The sequence below is a fragment of the Ammospiza nelsoni genome, chromosome 1 (assembly GCF_027579445.1).
Source record: "Ammospiza nelsoni isolate bAmmNel1 chromosome 1, bAmmNel1.pri, whole genome shotgun sequence".
Lineage (NCBI taxonomy): Eukaryota > Metazoa > Chordata > Aves > Passeriformes > Passerellidae > Ammospiza > Ammospiza nelsoni.
The window spans coordinates 20,156,502-20,182,895 of record NC_080633.1 but is presented as its reverse complement, the minus strand read 5'-3'; the positions used below and the strand labels follow the sequence as shown (position 1 = coordinate 20,182,895).

The 26,394-nt window shown below is 36.1% G+C and overlaps 1 protein-coding gene across 1 annotated transcript in view; it reads left to right on the top strand.

The window, feature by feature from the left end:
- The window catches only part of MALRD1 (MAM and LDL receptor class A domain containing 1), a 233,828-nt gene that overhangs the window by 185,283 nt on the left and 22,151 nt on the right, over window positions 1–26,394 (top strand). Inside the window, exons 35-36 of the mRNA XM_059477538.1 lie at window positions 1,885–2,010; window positions 4,061–4,127. Of these exons, the coding sequence (XP_059333521.1) occupies window positions 1,885–2,010; window positions 4,061–4,127 (193 nt within the window). The remainder of the gene's footprint in view (window positions 1–1,884; window positions 2,011–4,060; window positions 4,128–26,394) is intronic.

Genomic DNA, 26,394 nt, shown 5'->3' with positions numbered 1-26,394 from the left:
AATTAGTCAAGTCTGTACTTCATTGTTACTCCAAAATTTGGTTCATAGTAAATAAACATGCAAGCCTTGATAGTATAAGATAGAAATACAGAAGCAGTAATTCTTGTTTCTTCACTGAAGAATATAATTCAGAGAAGCAAAGCAAAGCAGAGAAGAAGGCAAAGCAAAAAGAAAATTATTTGTGCTAGTTTGGAATTAAATCAGTGGAAAGCTGATTAGTGTCACAGCTGGTGCTGAGATCCAGCTGTGTGTGCCATGAGAACACAGTGTTTAATCTTTAGCTTCCTACTTTTAACAGGTGAAAACCTATAGAAGTTTGTTAACTGGGGAAGGTCAGAGAGAAAAAGTAAAAATCTCAGAAATTTCATTCTTTTAATGAAATTTATGCATGATCTATAAAATTGATTGTTGTGCTAGTAACTCCAACCTATGTGTACTCTAATAATAGTACAGATTGAAAGTGGGGATTTATTCTTTTAGATTTTAGATGGATTTTTTTCCTTGGTGCAATTCAAATCTACTTCCTCATTTTAGAAAACTTCAGTTTAGGAATTACTGACACTTTCCATTTTGTTTCCCATAGCAATTTTATTCATTTAAGTGCAAAACAAAACACTTAACACTATTTAAGCATAGAACAAAAGTGTTCTGGGTTCGAAATTCAGGAATTCATCAGGGAAAGTTTTCTTTTGTGATAAAGACTATTTGTCAAAATGCATCTTGCAGAGATTAAGGAAAAAGCCCTAAAGGAGGCCAGGACAAAAAAACTCCAACCAAACAAAAAAACATTGATCACACAGCTTCTACCACAGAAATGCTTTTCTTCATGACTTAGGAATTTATGCAGACAGAATTTCCTGTAGAGTTCACATAGCAGTTAGGTTGTACAACATTATGATAATACTGTTTTATACCTGCTAGTGAAGTGGATTTGTTACTTGCTGCATTTAACAAAAAAATTCTGGAGCTGTTTTGCAGTTAAAGATGTTCTACTTGGCTGGCTCTCTTCTTGCTGACAGTTTTAGTGGAGGGTATATTACCTCGCCTATTTAATCTTTTATTTGCCTGATTACAATACTAAGGTTGTAAACCAAACATATTAACACCAGTGGGATGTACACATTAGTTTTCCACAGACCAACATCCTTTTCACCTGATTGAAATGCTAATAGCAATGAATAAAAAGTAATTTTTCAGTTTTCTGTAGTGTACCAAAATGTACATCTTGTAGTTTTGGTAAGTGTTAAATACCTATGAAATATTAAAAATTTTATACTTTCAAAGTGGCTGTGATATCATTATACCTTCTACTGGTTTAGTTTGCACCTGGAAAATTAAATATAGATGAAAATTGGATATTTTTATGTTCATATCTTTACTGGTTTTAGTGCCTCCATGTGGTCTTTATATTCTTTACCTCAGCACCAATAACTCGGTGTCATTGTCCTTAACTGCAAAATTTTCAACTGTTAGGTCCATTGCTATGACTGTTCCCTCTGCAATGTGTTAAAATAATGTGTAAACAAATTGATTCCATCATTTTGAAACTAGTTTCTGAATGAGACTTAATTATGTTTGCTGATACCTTTTTAATGGGTTTTCTTTGGGATTTTGCAGTATATACTCTCAACATTGTGAGTGAATATTCACTCCTTCACAAATATTACATGGGAAAATTTGGTTTCTGTACCATCTGCGCTCTGTATTTGTTTGCTTATTTAGCATCTCAGTAGTAAAGTTGCATGTCTTTGAAGATGAAAGCTTGGAGAGGTCACATAGATGCAAGTCTGTATCCTACAGCATGAATCAAGTTTTCTGCTAGTTTTTGAACTATGAGAAAAATAATACAGCTAATGATAACAACCATGTTACTTTTCATTTCAGCCATTAAAGATTGTTCCAATGGTTCTTTGTTATGTGCTTCAACTAATCAATGTATACCACTCTCCCAGCGTTGTGATGGAGTTGTAGACTGCATTGATTCCAGCCTTGATGAGTCTGGCTGCTCAGGTATTTAGTTTTGCATTAAAATATCATTTGAAACAAAGAAAGTGTAGTTATTTCCTACTGAATGTTTTGGCAGTCCTCAAACTTGACCGAGGTTCCTCTGCTAAAACTTTGTCAAATTATATTAGGCATGAATTTTCCTGATGAAAGCATGACAGATATGAAAGTGAGAAAAATATTTATAATATGCTTAAAATCTTAACATCTTCATAAGAGGTGTTTCTTACCATATAAACACATTGCTCAAAAAAACCTCAACCCTTTGTAGTATACTTTTAAGACTTCCCTTGATTTAGCCAGTTGAGTTAACCCATAGTGTTGAGTAAAAGGCTTGCTTATTTGTGGGTTTGTTGTTTGTTTTTTTTTTTCCAAGTGTATTACAAATCCAGGTTGGAAAATAAACTAAATAGCATTTGTTTTAACACAGTGCATTTGAAAAAAATATTCAGGTTTGATTTGTAGTAGTTAAATGGTAGAGAAAAATAAGTAGAGGACAATAATACACATTCAAGGTGAATTAGATTTTTATTAACAAAATCTAATAAATACATAGATGATGGTGATATAAATAATTTATTCTAGATTCAAAATGTCCCCTTAAATTACAGAAAGGTACTGCAGCTCTTCCCCAAGACAGATATAAACTCTTGACCAGTTCTGTACTGACAGCACTCTGCCAGCTTTGCTCAAGTTGCATTAGCTGAGAATTTAACTCTCTTTTTTTAAATAATTTTTATGAGTTTTGTGATAAAATTTACAACACATATGCATTGCAATGATATAATTCATTATAATATATTAAATGTCTATTTAAAAATTAAAGTTTTACAAACACTTACTGGTAGGAGGCATCCACATGTTTCTTTGGGAGTGAAATATGACCACAAGTATTGTGTTCACTATCTCTCATAGTATCATGAAATGGTTTGGGTTGGAAGGGACCTTAAAGATTACAAATTTGCAATGTCCTTGACTTGGGCAGGGACACCTTCTCAAGCCCAGGTTGCTCATGTGAGAGAAGGAATCATACTTCAAACTTAAAAAATTGCCACTTCTATAATGATGAGAGAATTCATACTTGGTAAATTTGATTTATAAAAATTATATTAAATTAAAAGAAATTTATTATGAAATTAATTCACTGTAAAAGAATATAGAACATGAACTAGTAGACATTCATAAGAGTAATTTAAAAATCTTCCACTACTTTTTCAGAAAGCAGTCCTTTTAAGTAAGTAATGCACTTTTCAAAATTTAACCCTGAAATTGGATGTGTCTACACTGAATTGAACTGTTATATGCTGCATGAAACAATTTCATTTTGCATATATTCAAAACTCTTTAGGTCTAATTAGTATATTACCAGTTATTTTCATACTGAAGAAGATTGAGGGGATTTTTTTTCTTTTTTTTGATTTTGAGTTTTTTCTTGCTAAAGCAATGTAAAACTAACCTTCAGTAAAACTAAATCTGATGATGTGGAAATCCAAGTCAAGGGACATAATGAGGTTTTAAAAGAATATCACTAAGTACTTCGATGCCTTTTGTCTTTTAAAGCCTGATTTCCCACATTCTTATGAGAATGTGATTTAAGTGTTTAAATTCTGATTATTTTTAATAAAAGGCTTGGTCATAAAGGAGTGTCTGTTCACCAACCCTATATAGAACCTATTACTAATAATGTAGACAGGTACTAATTAAATATTAGATCAATTCTTTTGGGTCTCATTTTATATATTCCTGTTGTTTGAAAATCAAGTAAGTGGCAAAAATTCTATTTCTGGAGTCAGATGAAAATCTCATTTGAGAAAAATTTGATGCTTGTTCAAGTGCAGCATGAGGATTTCAGTAAGCTCAATGCCACTACATTGCTTGTAGTATTCTTATGACTTCACATTTGTATCACCAAGTCCAGATCTAAAAAAAAAGAAGTTTCGGAAGTGCTAAGCTCTCAAAAGGACAGGTCTTAATATTTTGCCATTTTGAAAATCAGATAATGACAAATGTAATAAAAAAGAGGGGGAAATCACAATTTTTACCTTTATGTTTGCAGCTTGTCCTGAGGAATACTGCAAAAATGGAGGAAAATGCATCCTCAAGGATGACATTCCATTATGCCAGTAAGTTTCATTGGCAGTTGACTTGTGCATGAATTTGGAGAAAACTGCTGTTGAAACAGGTGGTTTGCTCCCCAGGGATTGAAATTATATTTGGTAGAAGTGTATTTTAAAAAGTCTCTGTGTGTCTACACTATTTTTATTTACACTCAGTGAGTTAAACCACATTTTGAGAAGAATGTTATTTATCAGACAGAATTTTCTGTAACTTTTATCTTTCATTTCATGAGACAACCTTTTGGCCTGACTCCCTAAGTTTTCTGTCTCATGTTTCACTGCAACATTTCAAAACATATATTTCTGTGCCTTATCTGCAGCAGGGTGTTGTATAGCTCAGATGAGATTTTACAGCACGCTGCATACTCATCTTCATCTTCCTTTTAGGCTTTTGGAAAAAAAAAAAAGGTTTTTTTCCACTTATTCTCCACAAAAAAGGGGTTTAAAATATGCTTTCTTTTTTCTGGAAATACTCTCTGATAAAAAAAATAATGTCTGCAATTCTGGTGTAGAACGTACGAGCCATTAGAAAGAGTCTCAGGATATCTGAAGCAACTCTTTAAAACAAGATATCACTGTTTCCCTTTGGGAAATTAGAGGAGACTTCCTCAGTGCAAAGAAAGTGATGGTGTGTGTTGTGTTATCATGCTTTTGTCCTTCACATGCTCCAGTGGAGCTTGCCAGAGTTTGCCAAATTACTAAAGAAGTAACTGTTTTATCACAGTAGCTACCTTATTCAAGATTAGATACTAAGCTTTGGCTCCTGGTTGCCAGGAGATGCACATTAATGAGCCTGCTTTGTCTTTCAACACAGGTTTATCCTTGATTGGATGGAGAAATGTAATATATAACATAGAAAATATGGGGACATTCATATAGGGTATTCAGATTTTGGTTTTAGAAAAAACTGTTAACTACCTGCAGGTTTCCCCAAAGATGTCCAGTATAATAGAACAGAGAATAGTCTCTTGCCAGAGAATCCAAAAATCTTGGAATTTCATCAAGGTGGTGCTTCAAAAAAATTTTTTAACACATAGAGAGAAAGGGAACAAAAAATCATAGGGAAAGATTGCAGAATGAAAAGTCAGCAGAAAATAAAGGCATTTGCAATAGGAGGTTTGTAATTTGTAGATTAAATCATTGATCAAAAATAAAATTGCTTGTAGGGACAAAGGGCCGGGGGAGTAATTGAGATTTTAAGTGTACAAGAGAATTATGAGAATTGAATTTCTGTTCAGACTTGCAAGAGAAAGTAACCCAAACTAGCAAATATTTTTTACCCACAGAAATAAAAAACAGTTGGAATAAAAACAGTAAATAAAACTAGTAAGTAGGGTAGTTTACCTCAGCATTCAGTAAGAAACATATTTAATTCTGATGTAATGCACAGGCAACCAGAGCAAAGGCACAAAAAAAAATCCTTAACTGGGAGGTTGACATAACTTCAAAAGTTGTACTTGCTTGTGTTGGGGAAATTGGTCATCTCTGCACAAGAATGCCAGAACACCAGGGCATGTTGCAATAGACTTTCTGAGAACTCCCTGTAGGGGAAGTGGCTGGAGAACTACAAATGGAACTAAATACCATTTAAGGCTTTATAATATTTTAAAGGAATTACTTATATATATAATAACAGGAGAGTTAACCATTACTAAAATAAACTTCTGCTTGACTTTTTGAAATGCCACATCAAGACCATTAAAAGACCAAAAAAACCCCCTAAAAATATACCTGAAATAATTTCAAATGTAGAAGTATATTAGTTTTCAATACTCAAGGGGAAAACAACAAAAATACAGAACCAGAAACAAACAAACAACTCCCCAAAATCCCAAAATAATTGAACAAAAATAGAAATTATGAAAAATATGCTAATTTTTATCTTTTAGTTCTCAGTTCTTACTCTAAGTTTCCTGAAAAATAAATAATAAATTTAGCTAGAAATATCTTACTCCCTTGACAGCAACTGTTTTTCTAGACTGCAGGACAGGTCAGGAGAAAAAGCAGAGTGTTTAAGAGTGCAGAAATCCTGTTCCACAGCAAAGAGACTCTTGAAAAGAACAGAGTCCAGATACTGCCCTGCCACAGAAGTGACAGAGTCTTCCTCAACACCCAGAGGCAATTGTGGGGGGATCAAAGTGCTCTTACAAGTCCCTGGGTTTGACTAATACTATTCAGTGACACAGTGGAAAAGGAGAAAATTTGTTAACATATCCTTTCCTTACTATTTTATCTGGCAAAATGGATTCTGGTCATCCCCCAAGTGAGATGATTGTGCTGTAGTTTCTATAAAACAAAACCTGAGTCTGGAGTTTAAAAGTAATTCTCAGGCCTCCCTGAGAAGGTTGGTTTGGCAAAAAATTGGAGTGGACAGCTCTCAAAGCTTCATCTGTTCCATCAAGTTCCTATAAGAACTGAAATTGCTGCTCATTTTAGGCTAGTTTGAGACTTTCTGGAAAACATTTTTACTGATGATAACAGCCAAGTTTTTCTGTGGTTTTAATGCAGTGGGGTTGAAGTAGTTGACTGTACATCCTTCTTCCAATAGTTTAACCTGCAGGAATGGGAACAGTGGATTTGCAGTAGCTGCTTAGGCAAAAGAAAGCCCTAGCATCTGAACTATTTGAAGAGAGTGAAAGCAGGCAGTAGATTTTTTACATTTAGTGCTTCTCCAGTTCCTTTGATGCTGTATGTTTTTACATGTGTGAGCTTGTGTAGCTTAGACATATATGTATAAAGTTAATATTTAGGGCACTACCCTGTCTTTCAAGAGGATGTAACTAAGAGGGATCAGTAGCAGTGGAAGGTGAGCTCTGACATCCCTTTGTGAATAGATGTCTGTAGGCCTGGTGAAAACAAAAGCAGTGGTTACAAGTCTAGATAAATTTTCAGTATATATTGGAGTGGGTAAGAAAGCTGATGTATCAGATTGCTGTAATTTTTGTTCATGCTGCTGAAAACAGCTTGTCTAGGCTGGTGCATAATGACTGCAATAACATCAGTGGGATGCCCAGTGTTTGAGAATGTGACTGCTTAGGTCTGGTGGATGCTCTCAGTGAGAGCATGTGAGTAAATGCAGGGCACTGGTGCTTGGGTGATGGTTCTCTTCCTACTTGAGAAGTAGGAAGCTTGATGGTTGATCCTCCTCAAACACAGCTTGATGGTTGTCCTGCTCCTGCTTGGTATTTGTATTTTGAGTTAGCTTTGAAAGTCACTTGCACTTGTTTCTGCTATTTGGTCAGGAGAGTAATTGAGGTGCATATTGAACACATTTGTCTTGTACTTTCTATTTCATGGGTATTTTCTTTGTCTGCCAAACTAGATGGAGCTTTAAGCTGAAATTCTATGGCCACTCTCATTTGACAAAATGTGACTCTCATTTGACAAAATGTGACTCCTATTTGTCCTGACTGAGGTCTCTTCTGTAGTCAATCTGCAGCCAAGTGGCTGGTGCTGGCAATCAGCTACTATGATTGCACCAGCAAATCACGATAATTTGAGCAATAATGACCAGAATTTTTGTAATTTCCATCCTCCAATTTCAAAATAACTCCTTTGATTATATGTATGCTTTCCCTGACTGCTTGTCCAACGTTTCTTTGTGTTTGTTTTATTTTTGCTTTAAAGTGAGACCACAGACTCCTGGAAACGTGGGAGAGGAATATAGAGGAAAGGAAGCAAGCTGGGAAAAGTGTGTTTCTAACACACTAAAGTGGAAGGATGAGGCTTCAAAGATTGTACTAGTATTGAAAGAGAAATAAAACCACTGAGAACAGAAAAAAACCCACAAAAAACCATCAAACCAGACTCTTCATACATGCTTTTCATTCTTATCCAAGTAGACAAGAGTGATATTAAACATGCACATTCAAAATGTGCTAAACTTCATATAATGAATATTAAATCATCATCAAATCATCAAATGGTTTGGGTGGAAGGAAACTGTAAAATTCACCTAATCCAACCCCTCTGCAATGAGTAGTTTCATCTTCAATTAGATCAGGTTGCTCAGTACCCCATCCAACTTGACTGTGAATCTACCACATCTCTGGGCAATATATTTCAGCATTTCACAAAGTTAGTTTCAAAAATTTCTTTCTTATATCTAGTCTGAATATCCCCTTCTTCACTTTAAAACCAGTATTCCTGGCTCTGTTTCGGCAGGCCCAACTAAAAATAGAATTGTTTAAGTTGGAAAGGACATAACACAATGCTTGACTTTCCCTTTATTTTACACAAATATTTTCAGCACAATATACCAAATTTTGGAGTAGTTACACTGAGTAGTACTAAAGAGCATATGAGAGCACTTTTATTCTTGTCTGAACTGTAAGAAGGTTCTATCCTTTACCTAAAAGAAAAAGTAATTTCATTCACTTAATTAAACAATCACATTGCACATTAGAAATAAATCTTCATTAAACAGTTTTTAAATTCACTGAATATGTAACTTCTCTCTAACTGGGCTGTGGAGATTGAAATGCAAGGAGTCATTATAAATAGAAAATTAAATATTATTGTCTTTGTAGTTGTGTATCTAAATGCTGATTTGGCCCAAAATACAGAAATTGAATTATTTTGTTTTTTCTTTTATGTCATAAAAGTAAAGATTACTTTCTCTTTTGTTTCTTTTACAAAAAGAATTGGTTTTACAGGGTAACCATTCATTCAGAGAAGTGGAATTCTTGTCTATTCTTTTTAGAAAAGCTACAGGTTAATTGGTCCTCTATTTATTACTTCTTTCCTTCTCATTTTTACAATGAGCTTGTTATTTTAACACAAATTATCTGTTTTACATTGCAAACAAAGTATTTAATCATGAGTAGTACAGTAGCAAACAGTATTTCACAAAATTAAAAAAAAAAACAAGGGAGTGTTTTTGGTAGTTGAAACATAGTTAAACCATTCTAGTAAGCATGATAAACTTTTCAGGAGCTCTGCAAGTGGCATGCAGCATCACATAATGTCTTGGTAGACTATTTGATCCCTTTTCCAGTTAAGTATCATATAAGGCAAAGGAGGTGAATCCTACATCCTCACTGGACAATATTTTTCAGTGACTAACATAGGGTTCTTCTTGGTTTTTTCCTAAATATGTTTGATCTTGGATCTACTCTTACTTGTTCTGCGTTACTGGATTTTGAGGACTGAGGGTGATAGTTATCTTTAAAAACTAAAAGTGGGAGGATTGTTTTTATATCACACTGGATGTCAGGAAAACTGAGTGATAATAGTATTCCAGCCTAAGAAAATAAAATGTTTGGAAGCATCTGGAATGTGATTTGATGGAAATATGAAGTTTAACACTGATGATATAGAAACACCAATCCATGAGTAAAGAGAGTTTATAAAAAGAGAAGAGAGCAGTTTCCATTTCAGCTACATTTTCTCCTGCTCCTCTCAGAAATTCCCACCTCAGAGGGAGGATTGCTGGCATAGCAGCTGCTGATTCACTGCAGATTGTTAATGGCCCAAACAAAGCAAATTGGTACTGATTTCACTTCTTCCCTAAGAATTTTCTTTTAGGTTTACTGAACAAGTGGGACATGGGTAAATTGTTAATGCTAAATTGAGCATATACACCTACTCAGGGAAGTTGTAGTCATGAAAATCAATTGTACATAGAGGAGCAATGAAATAAGGATGTAGTCATAGATAAAAACAAAAGCCTTGATGAGTAATCAAAAATATAAGACATTGAAAACAAATGTCATGTTGACATTTGGATTTTGGGAAGCAAAGACACATCTACAAACATATATAGCTGGTAAAGAGAAGGGGTTTTTTCATATCTTTCCTTTACCCAAGTCTCATTTGAAAAGTGATGCTGGTGCAAATTAAGTAACAAATTCAGGTTACCTGAGTTGGGTATAATTAAGAATAGGAAGACAAGTTAATATATCTATTCTTCAGAAAAAATTTGACACAATTTTTCATGAAAGAAAATATACAATATGATGATGGAAATGCATTTTAAATGTTTGCTTACAGAAAACTGTTTCCTAAAGTTTTTGTTCAGTCTTGATCCTTTCTTATTTGGAAACTTATCATGAAATCAAGATGCTTGATCCAACAATACCCTTGCCTTTTAGTTTTTCACATTTCTAACTTCATGGCCTTTTCCAAAGGAAAATCCTAGGGGGATTATGGTGCAGTGTGACAGAAACTCAGCTGCAAAAATCTTACCATTTGATCTCTTTTGCAATAGTTGGGATGAAACAGCTTTTGCTTCTCATGCTGATTGCCTGCTCACAGGATGTTCAGTGATCATTTCTCAACACAAAAAAAAAGTAAAATCTTTTGAATCCTTCATATATCAGAATTTATAAAATACTGTTCCTTCATTTGGAAAAATATATGTCAAATTTGTTTAATGAGTTAGGATTTTTTTCATTTAGTTGTACGAAGTGACTTCAAAATAAATACATTTGGCCAAATAATTTTTATCTAGTGAGAAACTTGCCATTGAGCAATTATCAATGGCATACACTGGCTATCTTTTGTATTTAGAAGGAGTTTACTTCAAGTGTTGCTCTTCTTCTTCCTCTACAGATAATAGTATGATCCTGAGGTCAGCTCTTTATCACACTGAAGCCAGCTGCTTCATGCATTTGCAACTTCTAGAAATGAGGGGAAAAAAACCCTGATATTTATCTCAGTTAAACCTAATTGAATACACAGGGCCATTTGCCACCTTCTGCAGTGAGGCAAGGATGTGCCGTGAAATTCTCTTGTGAGTGGTCTGAACCAGGTGATTGCTTAATCCTATGATTTCAGAAGGAATCTTTTTTTGGTTTTCTTATTATAGAGCTAAAACAAGGTTGTCCCTATGTAACTGCTAAAGTTTGACTGCACATAATTGAGAATGAGATGTTAGAATCAAATAAATAAATACAACTGAATAGACACAAAGAATGGTCTCACAACAGATTTCTGACCATATCTTTTAGGAATCTCTAACATTTGATTCAAATGTAAATCAGACTTCCTCATTTAAGTCTTCAGTTCTGGTCTTTTTTTCACAGAAAAACAAATTTCAAGATATCTTATAAACTGGAAACAAACTAGGTAGCTTATAGTCTTTCTGTGTTTTCCTGAGGTGAAATATGACTGTGACAAATGAAAAAGGTTTTGCTTGAATGACCCATTGATAGAATCAGAAGAGCACTCATAGTGGAAGTGCTTATTTGAAATATGGCCCACAGGTCAGTTTGGAAAACAAACTGTGAACTATGAATTTTCAAATTGCCTCTTCATTATATGTTTGCTGAGTGGGGAGATTTTTACTTGTAAAGAAAATCAGCAAGGAATTTCTGGGACAATTTTAAGTTAAAGAACTTGATGAACACTTTGTACAACCTTTTCTTGAAAAATTTTGGAGTTGAAAGGTGCTAACACAGCTTCAGGAATAAAAGTAACTGAATGTTTTATTAAAAGGTGATTTTCCTACATTATCAATGTCATTGCAACTCTCAAGATCAGAGAGAGAATTATATTTAGTAGCTGAACAAAATAATTGATGTTTTAATTTGAAGATACTATAATCTAATTGAGAAGGGTGTAATTTAGCAGCTACAGTGAAAATTACTTGGACATATAATAATGATTAAGCAAAAAAAAATTCTCCTCAGAATTCAGCAATGGTTGGACCAGCAATGCTAATGTTGCTGAAAGGATTCAACTTTTCTGATAAATATCCTACATTTCTCATTTTATTTTCAATTTGTTCTTTTAAGAAGTTCAAAGCAAAATGAGGAAACTGCAAGGTGTAGGAAACCACAGCTGGATTTTTATTATTACTAAGTGCAATGAACCTTTACCTTGTGTACAGAATGACTTCTACACAAAACTCTAGACTTTATTACATTTAAAATTCAGGAGATAGGTTTGTCTTCAATAAGGAAAAGCTTAGGATGTGGGAAGTGTATGTGTAGGAGAGGATGTATTTTGAGTAACGAGGGATTTTTATATGGGAGAATGTTAATTAATGTTGGATATTGGATGTTTGCCAATGTATGGAGGGTCCCCTGAAGGGTTACTCCTACTAATACCAGATGCTCAAGAATAGAAAACATGGATAGAAAGCTTTAAATCAAAACATTTTTTGTTCTATTTTGTTTAAAACAGGAAAGAATAGCAGTAGAATAATAAATACTTTTCCAAAGAGAGTAAAAAGGGAACAATTGAGGAAGTATAAACAAGGATTGCAAAGATTCTTGTTCTCCAGCCACTCCTACTTCACATTCATGTGGCTGTCTTTTGTTGACAGAAATTTAAAAACATCTGGGCATATCTACTCATAGGCACACAAATTGCTCTAAATTTTTGGATTATATTAAGTCAAACAATAATTTAGAAGTCTGGGTTCAGATAGTCTTACTTAGACTGAGTTATGATCTTTTTTCAAATTCAGTCTTCCTGGATTTAAGTGCAAGTAAGAAGCAGTACTTGGAATGAAAACCAGTATTTTCACTCCCTAAGATTACACCTGCATGTCTGCATATCAGACTTTGTTGTCCAGAATGACAATCAGCTCAGTGCTAGAGGCCTCTCTGTAGGAGGCACCTGGAGGCTGCCATTGGATACACCTAATCCAATACAGAATGTGCCATAAAAGCTGTAAGGCACACTTCTGGAAAACAGGTATGTCATGAAGCGTGTTGACAAGAATTTTAATTGTGACTAAAATGAGCACTCTGATACAGATGGGTCTGGGCTGAGGATGCCAGGAAAGATGGGAATGGTGGAGGTCTGTATTTGAGGGTCTGTGCTATTGTGTAAATCGTGTAGAAAAGACATACATCTTGTATTCTGTACCAGCCACAGCCTGACATTTGGCCCACTCAGTCTGACCCACTGGACACACTGGTGTCACAATGTCATCAAGCTATCTTGCATGTTTGCAATTTTCCCTCTTGTTCAGTCAGTGAGAATTGAAGTCTCTGAGAATTATACCTTTTGTGCGGTTGCTAGGTGGCCAAGGGATTTCCAAAAAGCAGCAAATTCTACTAAATTAAGAACTTTTGAACTTTTCTTGCCAGCGTTGACTGATCTGGAAAGCTCCATGCAGTTTAATTTTCAACACATACAAACACTGAGGATTTTTCTCAGTGCTTGGAAGGAGCTTTTCATGTTTGCTATTGCTCTAATCAGCTACTAGGCTACATCTCTAAGCAGGAAGCAGTAACTATGTGCTGTTCCCACACAGAGACTTGTGTGTCCTTTGGATAAAAAAGTACACATACCTTTAAGCTAAAATGATTTTGTCTGCATCCAGTGCAAAAGTCATATTTTCAATGTACAGAAACATTTTTCATTAAAAGTATGTATTGGATTGTAAGACACAAGTGATGTCGTTCATGCAAGACTTACATTGTGGATTTCTACACCAGAGTCACTGCAGGAATAAATGTCTGTAGTGGGCTGACCTTGGCTGGGTGCCAGATGCCCACCCAAGCCACTCTGTCACTCCCTTCCTCAGCTGGACAAGGGAGAAAAAATATAATGAGAAGTTTGTGCATTGAGATAAGGACCAGGAGAGGTCACTGAGCAATTACCATAACAGGCAAACCAGAATTGACTTAGGGAAATGATTTTAATTTATTGCCAATCAAATCTGAGTAGGGCAATGAGAAATAAAAACTAGATTTTAAAATGCCTACCCCCCACCCCTCCCCTATTCCCAGACTGGACTCCATGATAACTAGGTTAACTCTGCAATAGGACAAGAGATCACAGTCTTATGCTGTTCTAGGGGAGATTTAGGCTGGACATTAGGAAGAAATTCTTCACAGAAGGAGTGATAGGAGTGATTTGATATTGGGACAACCTGCTCAGGGAGGTGGTGGAGTCAGTGCTCCTCTAGATGTTTAAGGAAAGACTGGATGTGGCATTTAGTGCCATGGTCTAGTTGAAATGGTGGTGTTAGGTTATAGGTCAAACTTGATATCTCAGAGGTCTTTTCCAACCTAATTGATTTTCTGATTCCTCATTTTCTCTTCCTCCTTCTCTCTGTCAGAGCAGGGGGATGAGGAATGAGGGTTGCAGTAACGTCATCCCAGGGGCAGCCACCATTGCTTATGTGCTCAGCCTTGGCCAGTGCCAGATCCATCTTGCAGCCAGCTGGCATTGGGTCCATTGAACATGGAGGAAGTTTCTGGCAGCTTTTCACAGAAGCCACCCCTGTAGCCCCATTTAGCAGATATCAAAACCTTGCCATGAAAACCCACTAAAACATCAATCATCAAACTAGTTTTCAGAATTCAGTAAACTGCAGGAGGCTGAGCTTTTGTTTGTTAGATTTTAAACGATGGAGGTGAGAAAGGTTTCTTTGTAAATTGTGTTAAATTGAGTTTGTGTAACCAGATTTTGGTAGCTGGGAGGGGCACTACAGTTGGGCCTTCAGTGAAAAGCTGCTGGAAGATTCCCCCAGGTCTGACAGAGCCAATGCCAGCCAGCTCCAACACAAATCCACCACTGGCCAAGGCTGAGCCAACCAGAGAAGATGGTAACACCCCTGTGATAACATATCTAAAAGGAATAAAAAAGTTGTTACACAGATGTAATTGCATGAAGAGAGGAGAGGAATGAGAACATGTGAGACCAACAATTCTACAAACCCTCAGGTCGGTGGAGAAGGAAGGGCAACTCTCCAGACGAGAGCTGAGATTGCCCTGCAGCCCACGGTGAAGACCATGGTGAGGCAGCTGTGCCCCTGCAGCCCAGGGAGATCCATGGGGATGCAGAGATCCACCTGCAGCCCATGGAGGAAACCCACAAGAGAGCAGATGAAAGCCTGAAAGAAGACTGTGACCCCATGGGAACTCTACACTGGAGCAGGCTCCTGCCTGGGACCTGCAGACTCATAGAAAGAGGAGCCCATGCTGGAGCAGGTTTTTTGTCAGGACTTGTGATCCCATGGGGGAGCCACTCTGGAGCAGTCTGTTCTTGAAGGACTTCCTACAACTTCCTTCCCTTCCCCATAGAAAGGGACCCATGTTGGAGCAGTTCATGGAGAACTGTAGCCCATGGGGACCCAGGCTGGAGAAGGCTGTGGAGAATTGTCTCCAATGGGAAGGACCCCTCAGTGGAGCAGAGGAAGGGCTTCTCTCCCTGAGGAATGTCAGAAACAACCTGTGATGAGCTGATAGTATGGTCGTTCCCCATCTCCCTGCACCGCTATAAGGAGAGTAGAAAGAGCCTGGCAAGAAGGGGGGAGTTTGGGAAAGATGTTTTTAAGATTTATTTTATGTCCCACTGTCCTACTCTGATTTTGATTGGCAATAAACTCAACTAATTTCCCCAAGATAAGTCTGTTTTGCCCTTGACAGTAACTGGTGAGTGGTGTCTCCCTGCCCTTATCTCAATTGTGAACCTTTTCTTTTTTCTATTTTCTCTCCCTGACCAGTTGTGGAGGGGAGTGATAGAGTGGCTTTGGTGTGCACCTGTTACCCAGCCAGAGTCAACCCACCACAAAGTGTCTCCCTGGGCATGAGAAAAGTAATTCAGCAGGATGCTTGATATTTTATTTGCAGTATGCATATTTTTGTATTAGCAGACCTAGATAACAAATTATCATATGGCTTCCCAACTATGCTGAACTAAACTTTGCCTTTTCTCACCCTCTGGGCAGCCACATGAAAGCCCAAACCATGATCATTCTCTCTGTGGTCAGAGAGAAAGACTTGTCATCAAGCGCAAGGTGTCTTCTCCATTTTTGACTCTAGTTCTGTACATACTTAGGGTGCCTTGGCAGCTGTATAAATTCCTTGGATACAAGAATATATCAGTTGTGTATAAACACATGCATTGCACCTAGGCTAACCTCAACAAGTGCCTTTGTTGGAAGAGAAAATAGTATTGGAGCCAACAATATGTGACAATGGCTTCTTTAATGTAAGTGCTAGGTGAGATTATACAGTAAGGATTGTCTAAATTCTAAGATTAAGAGTGTTTGAGTTCTGGGTCATTAACTTACTATATTAGAAAATTATTTTTATTGCCTCATGAGTTTCTTGCTTCCACTTAGAACTTTGCAATTTCTTACTTTAATCTTTTTGCCATTCATCCTTATTAACTATTGCATTTTCCACTGATGAAATGTCTGCTCAACTGAGTTTGGTGGCAAAAGTAGTGCACAGTGAAGAAAATTCCTTAGGGTTGCAAAATGGAGCTAACAAGATGACTGCCTAGAAAATGGAGCCTGTGTTATGCAGTCCTTGCATGCTTGGGTTTCCTATGCAAGCAACTGATAGTCTAGCTTTGTATGACTAGGAGCTGAACAAAACATTTTTTAAGCAGTGATACATAGAGCAATTCTACTCTTCACAGAGCAGAATTCCAGTCTAAAAATAGTTATTTCTTCTCTGGTTGCTTCATTTTCAGATTTTAAGTACTCTTTTGCAATCAACCAATTTTTATTGATTTTCAGGTAAATTAAAGTGCATGGTTTCATTTATATTGTAGTCTATCAAAAAAAAAATTAAATTTAAAAGTCAGGAGTTATTAAGAGACTTCAACAGATGAGGAAAAAAAGCTTTTATTTGCCTTGTTTTTGTTTGTCCTTTATTCTTTATCTTTTGCAAATCAATATTTTATTAATGTGAACTTTTCGGGGAACTTAGTAAAATGGAACAAAGGTCTCCTAAAACTCGTTAATATTTTAGTGTGTGGAAAATAAAGTATGTTTACATAGTCATAAAAGTTCACAAATATTTTCTTCCTGCCTCTCTGGCTTTTAGAGTTTAAGGTGAGATGATTTGGCAGAATGCATTTTAAGAGGTTACACAGCAGCTACTCGTTGTTATAGTTCTGGTGTTGTAATAGGTGTCATCAAAATTTTCTTCATTTATAAACTTCCCTTATGATATCAGTGAAGCCACTTGGTTGCTAATAAGATCAGCACAAAACCTTACATACTGAGAGTGTTGTACTTAATGGAAGTAGCTGAGAAGTTTTCTTTCTGAGAAATCATAGGATAGTAGAAGAAAGGTAGAAATGAACATACAGCTGTGTAGCCAATACCTCAAACTAGATTATACCAGTATAGCAAGTATAGCAAGTATTCTTCGTTTAGCTTTTAAATATATGTATACACACACACACACATATATAATGCTTCTACAGCTATCTGTATAAGTAAAACTTACTGCCCTTAAAATTCTTTTCAGTATGCTGGGACTACAGACAGCAGCATACAAGTTTCTGTAAGCCCAGGAGTTGGTGATATATCTACTGCTTTGTTCTGATCTACAAAAATCAAACTGCCACAGAACTATGAACACCTCATTTCAAGGTGGGAACATACAACACAATTGTGCATTTAAATATAATACAGAAGTCGGTATATTATCAAATTACTCTTTGTTAACTTTTAAAAATTGTATATTTATTTGTATTTTCATTGAAACCTATCAGAGAGTAAGGTCAAAGTAAGATTTTAATAAGTGTGAGAATGCAACAAAGATAATGGAACTTATCATATTTTATTTGTCTGCTCAACATTTTATATGATAAAACCATTATGTATTTGAAAAAAGATGGTGAAACACTATCAGCTTTCTCTGTGTAGTCTTATATCTTCTAGTAGGTCAATGTCACTTGAATTTTAGTCTTGTAAAAAATCTTCCAGAAACCCTTTTCTTTAATCATTTAGAACTGTCTGCAATTCTACACTCTGGATTTCTAACGGTAAAAAATTGCATTTTTATCTTGCACATTCTTTTCATTTTTTTCATTTTAAGATGCATTCTTACCCAAAATATCTCACTAAATTTTTTGCCCAAATTGTCATCATCATGCATCTCATTTAATGCAGCATTGACCCTCCTTGCTTGGATGACTACAAAGCTTTTAGGTCAATGGTCTTCAAAAGCAGCTCCAGAGAGGATCCTTTTTTTTGTCTCTGCTCCCTTTTCCGTACTGCATCAAATGTTAAATATTGACCCTGCTTTCCTAGCCTTCATAATTTATTCCAGCTCCATCTGTAATTTCTTATTTAGCAAGTACAGTTGGAATATGTTTGGATACTTGTTGCTCAAACAGAGAATATAACCTGTCCTCTACCCAGTGCAGAACAATAGCAATAGATTGTTTTAACAGGTCTGCACTCTTCACAAAGTGTAGAGTACAATTAAACAATACTGCTTGTACTAACTAAACAGAAGGCAGGTTTCTCTTCCAAAAGAACTTCATTCCAAATGTTCATGAAACAAGGACTGAGCTCAGGAAGGAATTAGGCATATGCTTTCCTCATAAATCCAGAGAATCAAAGCGTAGGATAAAAATCCTTTCTTTGACATCTGATCTTCTTTTACATTTTTTTTTCTTCAGTCCCTAGCCTTGTTTTTTATTAGTTACTTTATTCCAGTAGTAACAGTTGATATTGGCATGCAAAAGATGGAACAAATTATTTGGCAAATGTTCAAGATTATCTTTATTTGAACATATCTTCTTACATCTATGAAGAATGGACAAGTAGTCAAAAAAATGCACAGCAGTGAACTTTACAATTCACTTCTTAAGGCAGGCTAGACTGCAAGATTCAAAGTTATGTTGTTGTTTCAGAAGTACACATGTGCTGCGATATTAATCATAATTGAGCTTTCCTCCTTTTAGCAGGCTCAAGAAAGTACTTTATAGTTCACAAGCTCTTTGGGAAAGAAGAAAACAAACAAAAATGCAAACAAAACTACAAACAAACAAACAAACAAACCCCACCACCACTCCAACCAAAAGCTTAATGAATACCATGGGATCATCTCATTCACTTACAGTTTCTTCTTTTTCCTTGGAAGTGGGAGAAGAACAATTTGCATTCACTTTAAATTACATTAACTATATTTCTTAAAAAGACAGGCAGATTTTGCCCATGTTCTACAAATTCAAATTTGCGTAGACTTTGCTAAATATTATGTGATGGAATTAAAGTTTAGTTAGAAGATTGATCACTTTTTCTCCTTTCATCTTTTCCTCTCAAGGACATATTAATGAAAATGAGAGTAGAATCACAGAATCAAAGAAATGTTAAGATTACAAAAGACCTCCGAGGTCATTGAGTCCAACCATTAAACAAGTGCCACCATGCTTCTACACAACCATATCCCTAAATGCCCCATCCATGGGATTTTTTTAACATTTCTAGAAGGAGTGACTTCACCACTTTCCTGAGCAACCTATTCCAATGTCTGACCACTCTTTCAGTGAAAAATGTTTTCCTAATATGCAACCTAAGCCTCCCCTGGTGCAACTTCATGCCATTTCCTCTTGTTCTATCACATTTTACTTGGGAGATGAGCCCGACCCTCACCTGGCTGCAATCTCCCTTCAGGCAGTTGTAGTGAGTGATAAGGACTCTCCTGAGCCTCCTTTTCTCCAGGCTGAACATGCCCAGCTCCTTCCATCTCTCCTCATCAGACTTGTGCTCTTTCAACAGCTTCATTGCCCTTCTCTGGACATGCTCCAATACTCCACTGTCTTGATTAGTGTTACTGTGGTATTATTCTTGCTCATAGTGTTATTCTTGCTTAAATTGTCAAGGTAGAGTCCTTTTTTAACTAGAATAAAAGCATTTTAAAGTTTTCTGGTGAATAGCAGAAATTTTATAAAATATTGAAAAAAATGCTACCTAGTCAGAAAAGCGTCTAAATAGTTATTTTTGACAAAAAAATATCCCATCCAAAGCCAAAACCTCTGGAATATTTAGAAAATAAGAATATTTGTCTTGGTTCTTTAGCTGCTTCTTTCCATACAAGCCTGGGCTGTCACTGTACAGACACGTCAGGGACACATATAGTTACATGATGGAGGGGAGAGGTTCTGAGGAGATTAATTCATTTTCAAAATATGAATCAACAACTTTTCTTCTTATGAATTTAGTGTGTCCTCAATACAAAGTATTTCCATCCAATATCCCATAACAGTATCCTCTGTGATGTTACCAAAACACAAAAGGTTCCAGAAGACTCTTATCTGTGGCTCCTATCATGCTGTAGTGCAGTGAGCTGAGCCTGGCTGGGTGCCAGATGCTCACCAAAGCCACTCTATCACTCTCCTCAGCTGGACAGGGGAGAGACAATGCAGTGAAAGGCTCATGGGTTGAGATGAGGACAGGGGGACATCACTCACCAGCCACCATCACAGGCAAAACACACCTTGACTTTGGGAAAATCGCCGATGGGCTCAGCTTTGCCAGCAGCAGGTCCGTCTTGGAGCCAGCTGGCATTTTCTGTCACACGCAGGGGAAGCTTCTGGCAGCTTCTCACAGAAGCCACCCCTGTAGCCCCCCCTACACGTCCAAAATATTGCTGCACAAAACCAAAACATCTAGCATTAGTGAAACAGGAAGCACAGAGAAACTGTAAACCACTTTTTTTTTTTAGTTTAAAAAATTATTGAAGCTAAGTATTCAAAGCAGTGCCAAGTGTGTGCATTCCTTATGACCAATTTCACTCTTCTTCAACAAAGAACCCACATGGAAATATTTTTTTGCTGTTGTTATTTTTAGGACAGTTCAAGCAGCAATTTCAGACACAGATTTATGAAGCCTGGCAGTCCTGAGAATAATTGTACAAGTCTGGAATTGAGGATTTCTGAGCTTAAGATGTGCAGCTTCCCTAACATAAAGTCTTCCAAAACATACAAGCAATTTTAAAACCCATATTCCAACTACTTTCAAGAGGCTTTTTGATGAAATATCATTTAAATATTAATAAAGTTCACCCTTTTCATCTATGACTTCATCAGCAACAAGCTTATAACAGTGCTAGCTCTCCTCCAGGACTGTTAGTGCTTGTTTCAAGCTCTTCATAAGAGGGACTCTTTGGATTTTTGTTTGCCTTGATGAAATCAGACCCAGATATAATAACAAACACAGGAACTGCAGTAGTAAATTTAAAATACCTAAATAGATGTTAAATTTCTATATACTTAGAGATTTCTGATTCTCAAACAGTTTTTGCTAAAAAAACCCTTTTGTATAACTATGAAAACATAATACAGTCTTTGCAGAACACTTGGATTTTCCTGCCTACTTAGATAAAAAATTGAAAACCAAATTAATTATCAGTACACTTTTTGCTTTTTATATTTTAATGTTACTGAAGCTCCTGGAAGTCTAGTGTCAGAATAAAGCAATGATAAATGTACATAATAGTTTGATTAATAGATTCTGCAGGACTTTATTTGAGAAGTACTCTAGTTTGTGAGTAGACTCTAGTTAAGAATATTCAGCCAATATTATTTTTAGTCACGTATTAAAGCAAAACTGGAATGATTTATTCTGCCTGAAAACAGTGCTCAACTTTCAATAAGGCTTTTACTGTTTTGCTCATAATGTCTCGTATTATATGCAGGAATAAATTAGATATCCTAAACAGAAATCAATATCTTTCTGTCTTTAATTTCTACTCACTTATGTAAATGCTGGTTTATTTGTTCATTTCTGCTTCCTTAGAGATGACTGTAAACTAAATTCCTTGTGGGAAAATAGCAATGATATTAATAGAAATGCCACATCTTGATCTAGGATAGATTTTACATATCTGTTATCAATGAATGTATCAAAATTCATCTGTATTTTCCAAAGAAAGTAAGGGTAAGTTAGGAATTGATGCAGATTAGCTCTCTAAACTCCAATCTTTCCAAATACTCTGAGCTTTCAGCCAGTTCAGGCAAACCACAATTATATGCAGATCATAAGGAATGGAAGGATTATTTGCCTTTCCATCCACATTCACTTTGAAACCCTATGTTTATAAAATGTCATGAGAAAAACACTGCATTTACTGACCTTCCTTATGATTAGCTAAGCTGGAGTTTAGGGGCCAGAGAACGACTTTCTTCCACTGCATGGTTACCACAAAATGAGTACATTTGCTGTAACTTTAAAAGTGTGGATCCAGTAATGCCTTCCCGACCACCACAGATATGGCACACAGGACATTTCTCCAATTCTTGGCTCTGGGTTCCCAGTGAAGTCACCACCCACAAAGTATTGTCTGTGCAAGCCAGACTTTGGCAGCAGGCTCAGAAGCAAAGGCTCAGACCCAAACCATAAGAGATATGTCAGCAAACAGTTTAACTTCCTTTTTGCTGTGTGGGTGACCAGAGCAACAGGAAGGCTGCTTTTATTGAATCCTCATGGAAAGCAAGTTCTCAAAGTCTCTTTCTTGAGGAAGAAATAAAAGAAGAGTTGGAACGGAACTGCTTAGGGACAAGCTCAGGAAAAAATAATTAACCTCAAAAATAAATAAAATCACATAAAGGTTTATTCACAAGACCGCCAAGTGCATGAACACCAAGTGTGGATCTCAAGTTAACCCTTAACCTTCAAGAAAAGACTGATAGTCTGAGGTACTAGCAAAATTCCAGTGGTGAAATTTTAAAAAAAACCCCAATATTCAGTTCTCAGTTTATAAAACTGAGAGGATCCTTCAGTTTGCACAGATGTTCACACAGGTTCTACATTATGTATCTGCCCGCAACAAATCCTGTTTTCACTCTTGCCAATATGTTGGCCCCACAGGATTTTTATTTTTCTATTCATTCTTAAACATTAAAAAAAGTTTGTAGTATTAAGTAACATGAAAACAACAAAAGAACCAATTCTTCAGCTAATGTAAATATTCTTCTCTCCATCTGTAAATGTAAAGTGAAAAAGCCAGTCAGCCTTACACCAGTGTTGACTTCATAAATTAGGCAGCTTTTTTCTCATGTCTTACCAAAAGCAAATACTTTGAAATCGAATGTTTTTCAATTGGTTTGCGTTAGGCTTGAAGAGTTTTTAATAATACCCTGAATCTAATTTTTCCTTTTACTTTTGAATTTGTTTCTAAACAGTCCTTCACAGAGTTAGACATTTATTGCCTGTATAAACTACAACACTTGACCTTGACTTTTTTTGAGCTCTGCTTGAAATTTGTGACAACCCCCCCCCAGTCCTTCAAGTACATGTTCTGTGTTTGAATGGCAGTTGCCATTTTTGAGTGTTCAAAGAATCATTGCTATAATCTTTATGAAGGATTTGACATATTTAAAATTCTTGGATTTTTCTTGTGACCCTTATAACAGCTGATTCAGTTTTATTCTTTGTTGCAATCTTGTTTTGCTGTAGTTTTAATATTTTGATATTTAGGTTGTGTGAAACCAGTGATATGGGTGCTCTTTTTCATTTGTATTTAGAACAACTCATTATTTTGGCTTTTGGTTGGTAAGTGGGCCTTTCTTCCTCATTTATTTTTCTTCTGTGGAAATATCATACAAAGTAGTCATGTGGTATTTATCTTCTTTCCTAAATATAAAATATTAAGGAAGATACTTTTTTGTTGGAATTCCAATTGAAATCAAGTGAAGAGGCTCAGAAAATATTGTAATCTGTAAACTCTTATGGATGAACAGCACTTTTACTCCTCCATCTTCAGAAATTCTAACTGCTCCAATGTTTGGGATTATATACCCATCTAACTGTTGGCCTTCAAAGTAATCTTGGAACATAAAATAGGATTACAAACTTTTCTTTTTCTCCTGGATATTAGAGAAAAAGAACATGAATTGAATTCCTTATAATGTAAGTCTGCCATAACTAACTGCTTAAAGCAGAAAATCTATACATCCATAAATAGTTACAAATATATATATATGTAAATCAAGCTTTGAGAATTGCTTTACATTATCCCAAAAGGTACTTTATGTACTGCCACTTAGAAACCTCACTTGTTATAATCAGCTGCAAACCAAATAATTATGTTTTATTGAATTAATTGTTTGTTTGTTTATTTTAATTCATTCAAGATTAGAGTTCAGTTTTTTGGCTTTCTGTTCTGCCAAAGTATTTCAGAGTTTATTAAAAAGTCAGGGGAGATGGGGTGGCAGGGGCATGTGTATGCTTGAAACCTGAGCCAACATTTGTTCTCTGAACCATTTCAAATAGCTTTTACTCTCAAATGGAAATTATTCACTGTCCTTCAAGTCAATTAATTTAACTTTTCATGAGGTCAGCCTGAGCAAAGAGCTGAGTTTTCTGTACTTATTTGGCTTAGTTAAGCTCAGGAGAAGGACATGGAAGGATCAGGCGGTGTAGCAGAGAAATCTCTCTGGTGGTGAACTGTAGGTGTGTTTCTAAACTGGTGGAACTCTGAGGATTTTAAAACTTTCCTAAACCTTGTGCCAAAGTAATAGAGAAAAGACTCTCAGTCAGGCACAAGAAGTATGATCCTGATTATGTGAATGATTATGGTTACATTTATTGCTAATACAGTCTCCAAACACTCCAGTGCAGTGTGTAACACAAGCAAGTCTGAAGGGTCGTACTGGAAGCAGGTCCATGTGGGAACAGACAGGTTTGGCTCTGGCTGCGGAGCAAGCACAGCTAAAAGGCAGCAAAGCATCTATGTTGTTTCTTTAGAATTTTGTCTCTGTATTTGACTGGATCTCAGTGCTTTTACCCACCTGTTCAACAGCGAGTCCCTGCCACCATGGGATCCACCTGGGGGATGCCTGGGGCTCCTGAGCCCAGCTGGCCCAGTCCCCAGCAGCGCTTTGCACACTGGAAGGCTGATGTGCCCCAAAGTCAGCCACAACCATCACAGCCTGACCATGCTGGAATCATTCATTGTGGGAGCACCTGACAGATCCTCCTGCAACACCCACCTGGTGTCCTTATCTTGGGGCAAATCACATTGTCCATCAGAGATGTGAGGGAGGAAGGGCACAAACACCTGACTGTAGACCTGACTATCTCTCATGGCTTCCACAGACCTTTGAAATAACCAAGGGATGTGTATATTTAATAATGGAAATAAAGCAATAATTTGAATGGGTGGGAGCACATTAAAAACTAGGCATTATTAAATCCAGTGTTGGCAAAATATAGTTTTATTACATTTGCTAAGAATCACAATATCTACTCAAATAATTAAAAATATTAAATTCTTATATCTATATATAATTTAGAAAATAATGAAAATGCAGTTTTTTTTAACTCTTGTGCTGTATATTAAAAATATATTTAAAAAATTCAGTCCCAAACATTGGCTCACAACCAAAGTCCATCATGCAGGATGTTTTCCTCTGCTTTCCACCTTTTTAGACAAGCAGAGGCAGACTCAGACTCCTGCTGCTTCATAGCAGCTGCATGTCTCCTCTTGTACTTGTGCATGGGAAAACACCTGCAGACACAGCTGCTACCATAGCAAATCATTTTTACTGGATATTTTACCTGTGAAAAAATTCTTCTAGTAAAAAAATAAACCATAGCAAAAGAACTTAAAAAGATCAGTGTCTAACTTCACTCAAAATATAGTAAACTATCAATGCAAATAAGTTCAGTCTCCTTTTACACATTAGAGGGTTGATTACCTCAGGTCATATTTGAGAACATATATGTAACAATATAATATATTATTAATTTATTTACTCCAAAAGAAAAAAGGAACTGATGTGAATCAATATGATACATTTCTTATTCTCATTCTTTGAAGGTATTTGTGAAAGTAAGTTATCTTGTCATGGTTTTCAGCTATTTGATGTTGAAGAATAAAATTAGGGCATTGCACCAGCTTTGTAACAGACTGTTTCAAGAGCAGTAAAAAAAATCATCTGCCAGGAACTCTGTAGAAAAAATACACTTATTATTTCAAATAGATGAAAAATTGCAATGTCCTTAGATGACGAGAAGTGGGTTAATGAAATCTCTTTTTCAGCTATATAAAAGCTGACTTCAGCTTATATAAACACCTCAGTCCTGTGGCTTTACAAAATGTAAATCTGCCCCTTATCGATACAGAATGTTTGTTATGGCTCCCTGCCACCTTGTCCCAGCTGCTAACATAAAATCATCAGTAGAAAAACAGAACATAGCAAGGATTCTTTGATCTCAAAGGTTTTTGGATACTGCCTCTGTCTGTTAGGGCTGTTGACCAGCAATGCAGGCTAACTAGGCTTTTGTTCTGCCTGGCAGTGCATGTTAAAGGAGCATAAAGGCTGCTCTGAATTGCTTTATGTACAGTGATTCGTTGCACAGTAGTGCTAATATCAGGGGAATAGTTCTCGTTTCTTCATCTGTACTGCATATTCCAGGGCTGTCACCAAGAAGAGACTTTGTTGAATGGATGCTGAAATGCTGTTAGAAATTTTTCTGTCACTGGCTGTAGCTCAACATATGTTATTACAAATATGTGACATGTGAATCACAGGGAAGATTTTGCTTCATCAAAGTTCCAGGTTGAAATTAACAATTAACAGTTGAAATTAATTCTTCTATTAAATTAATTCAAAT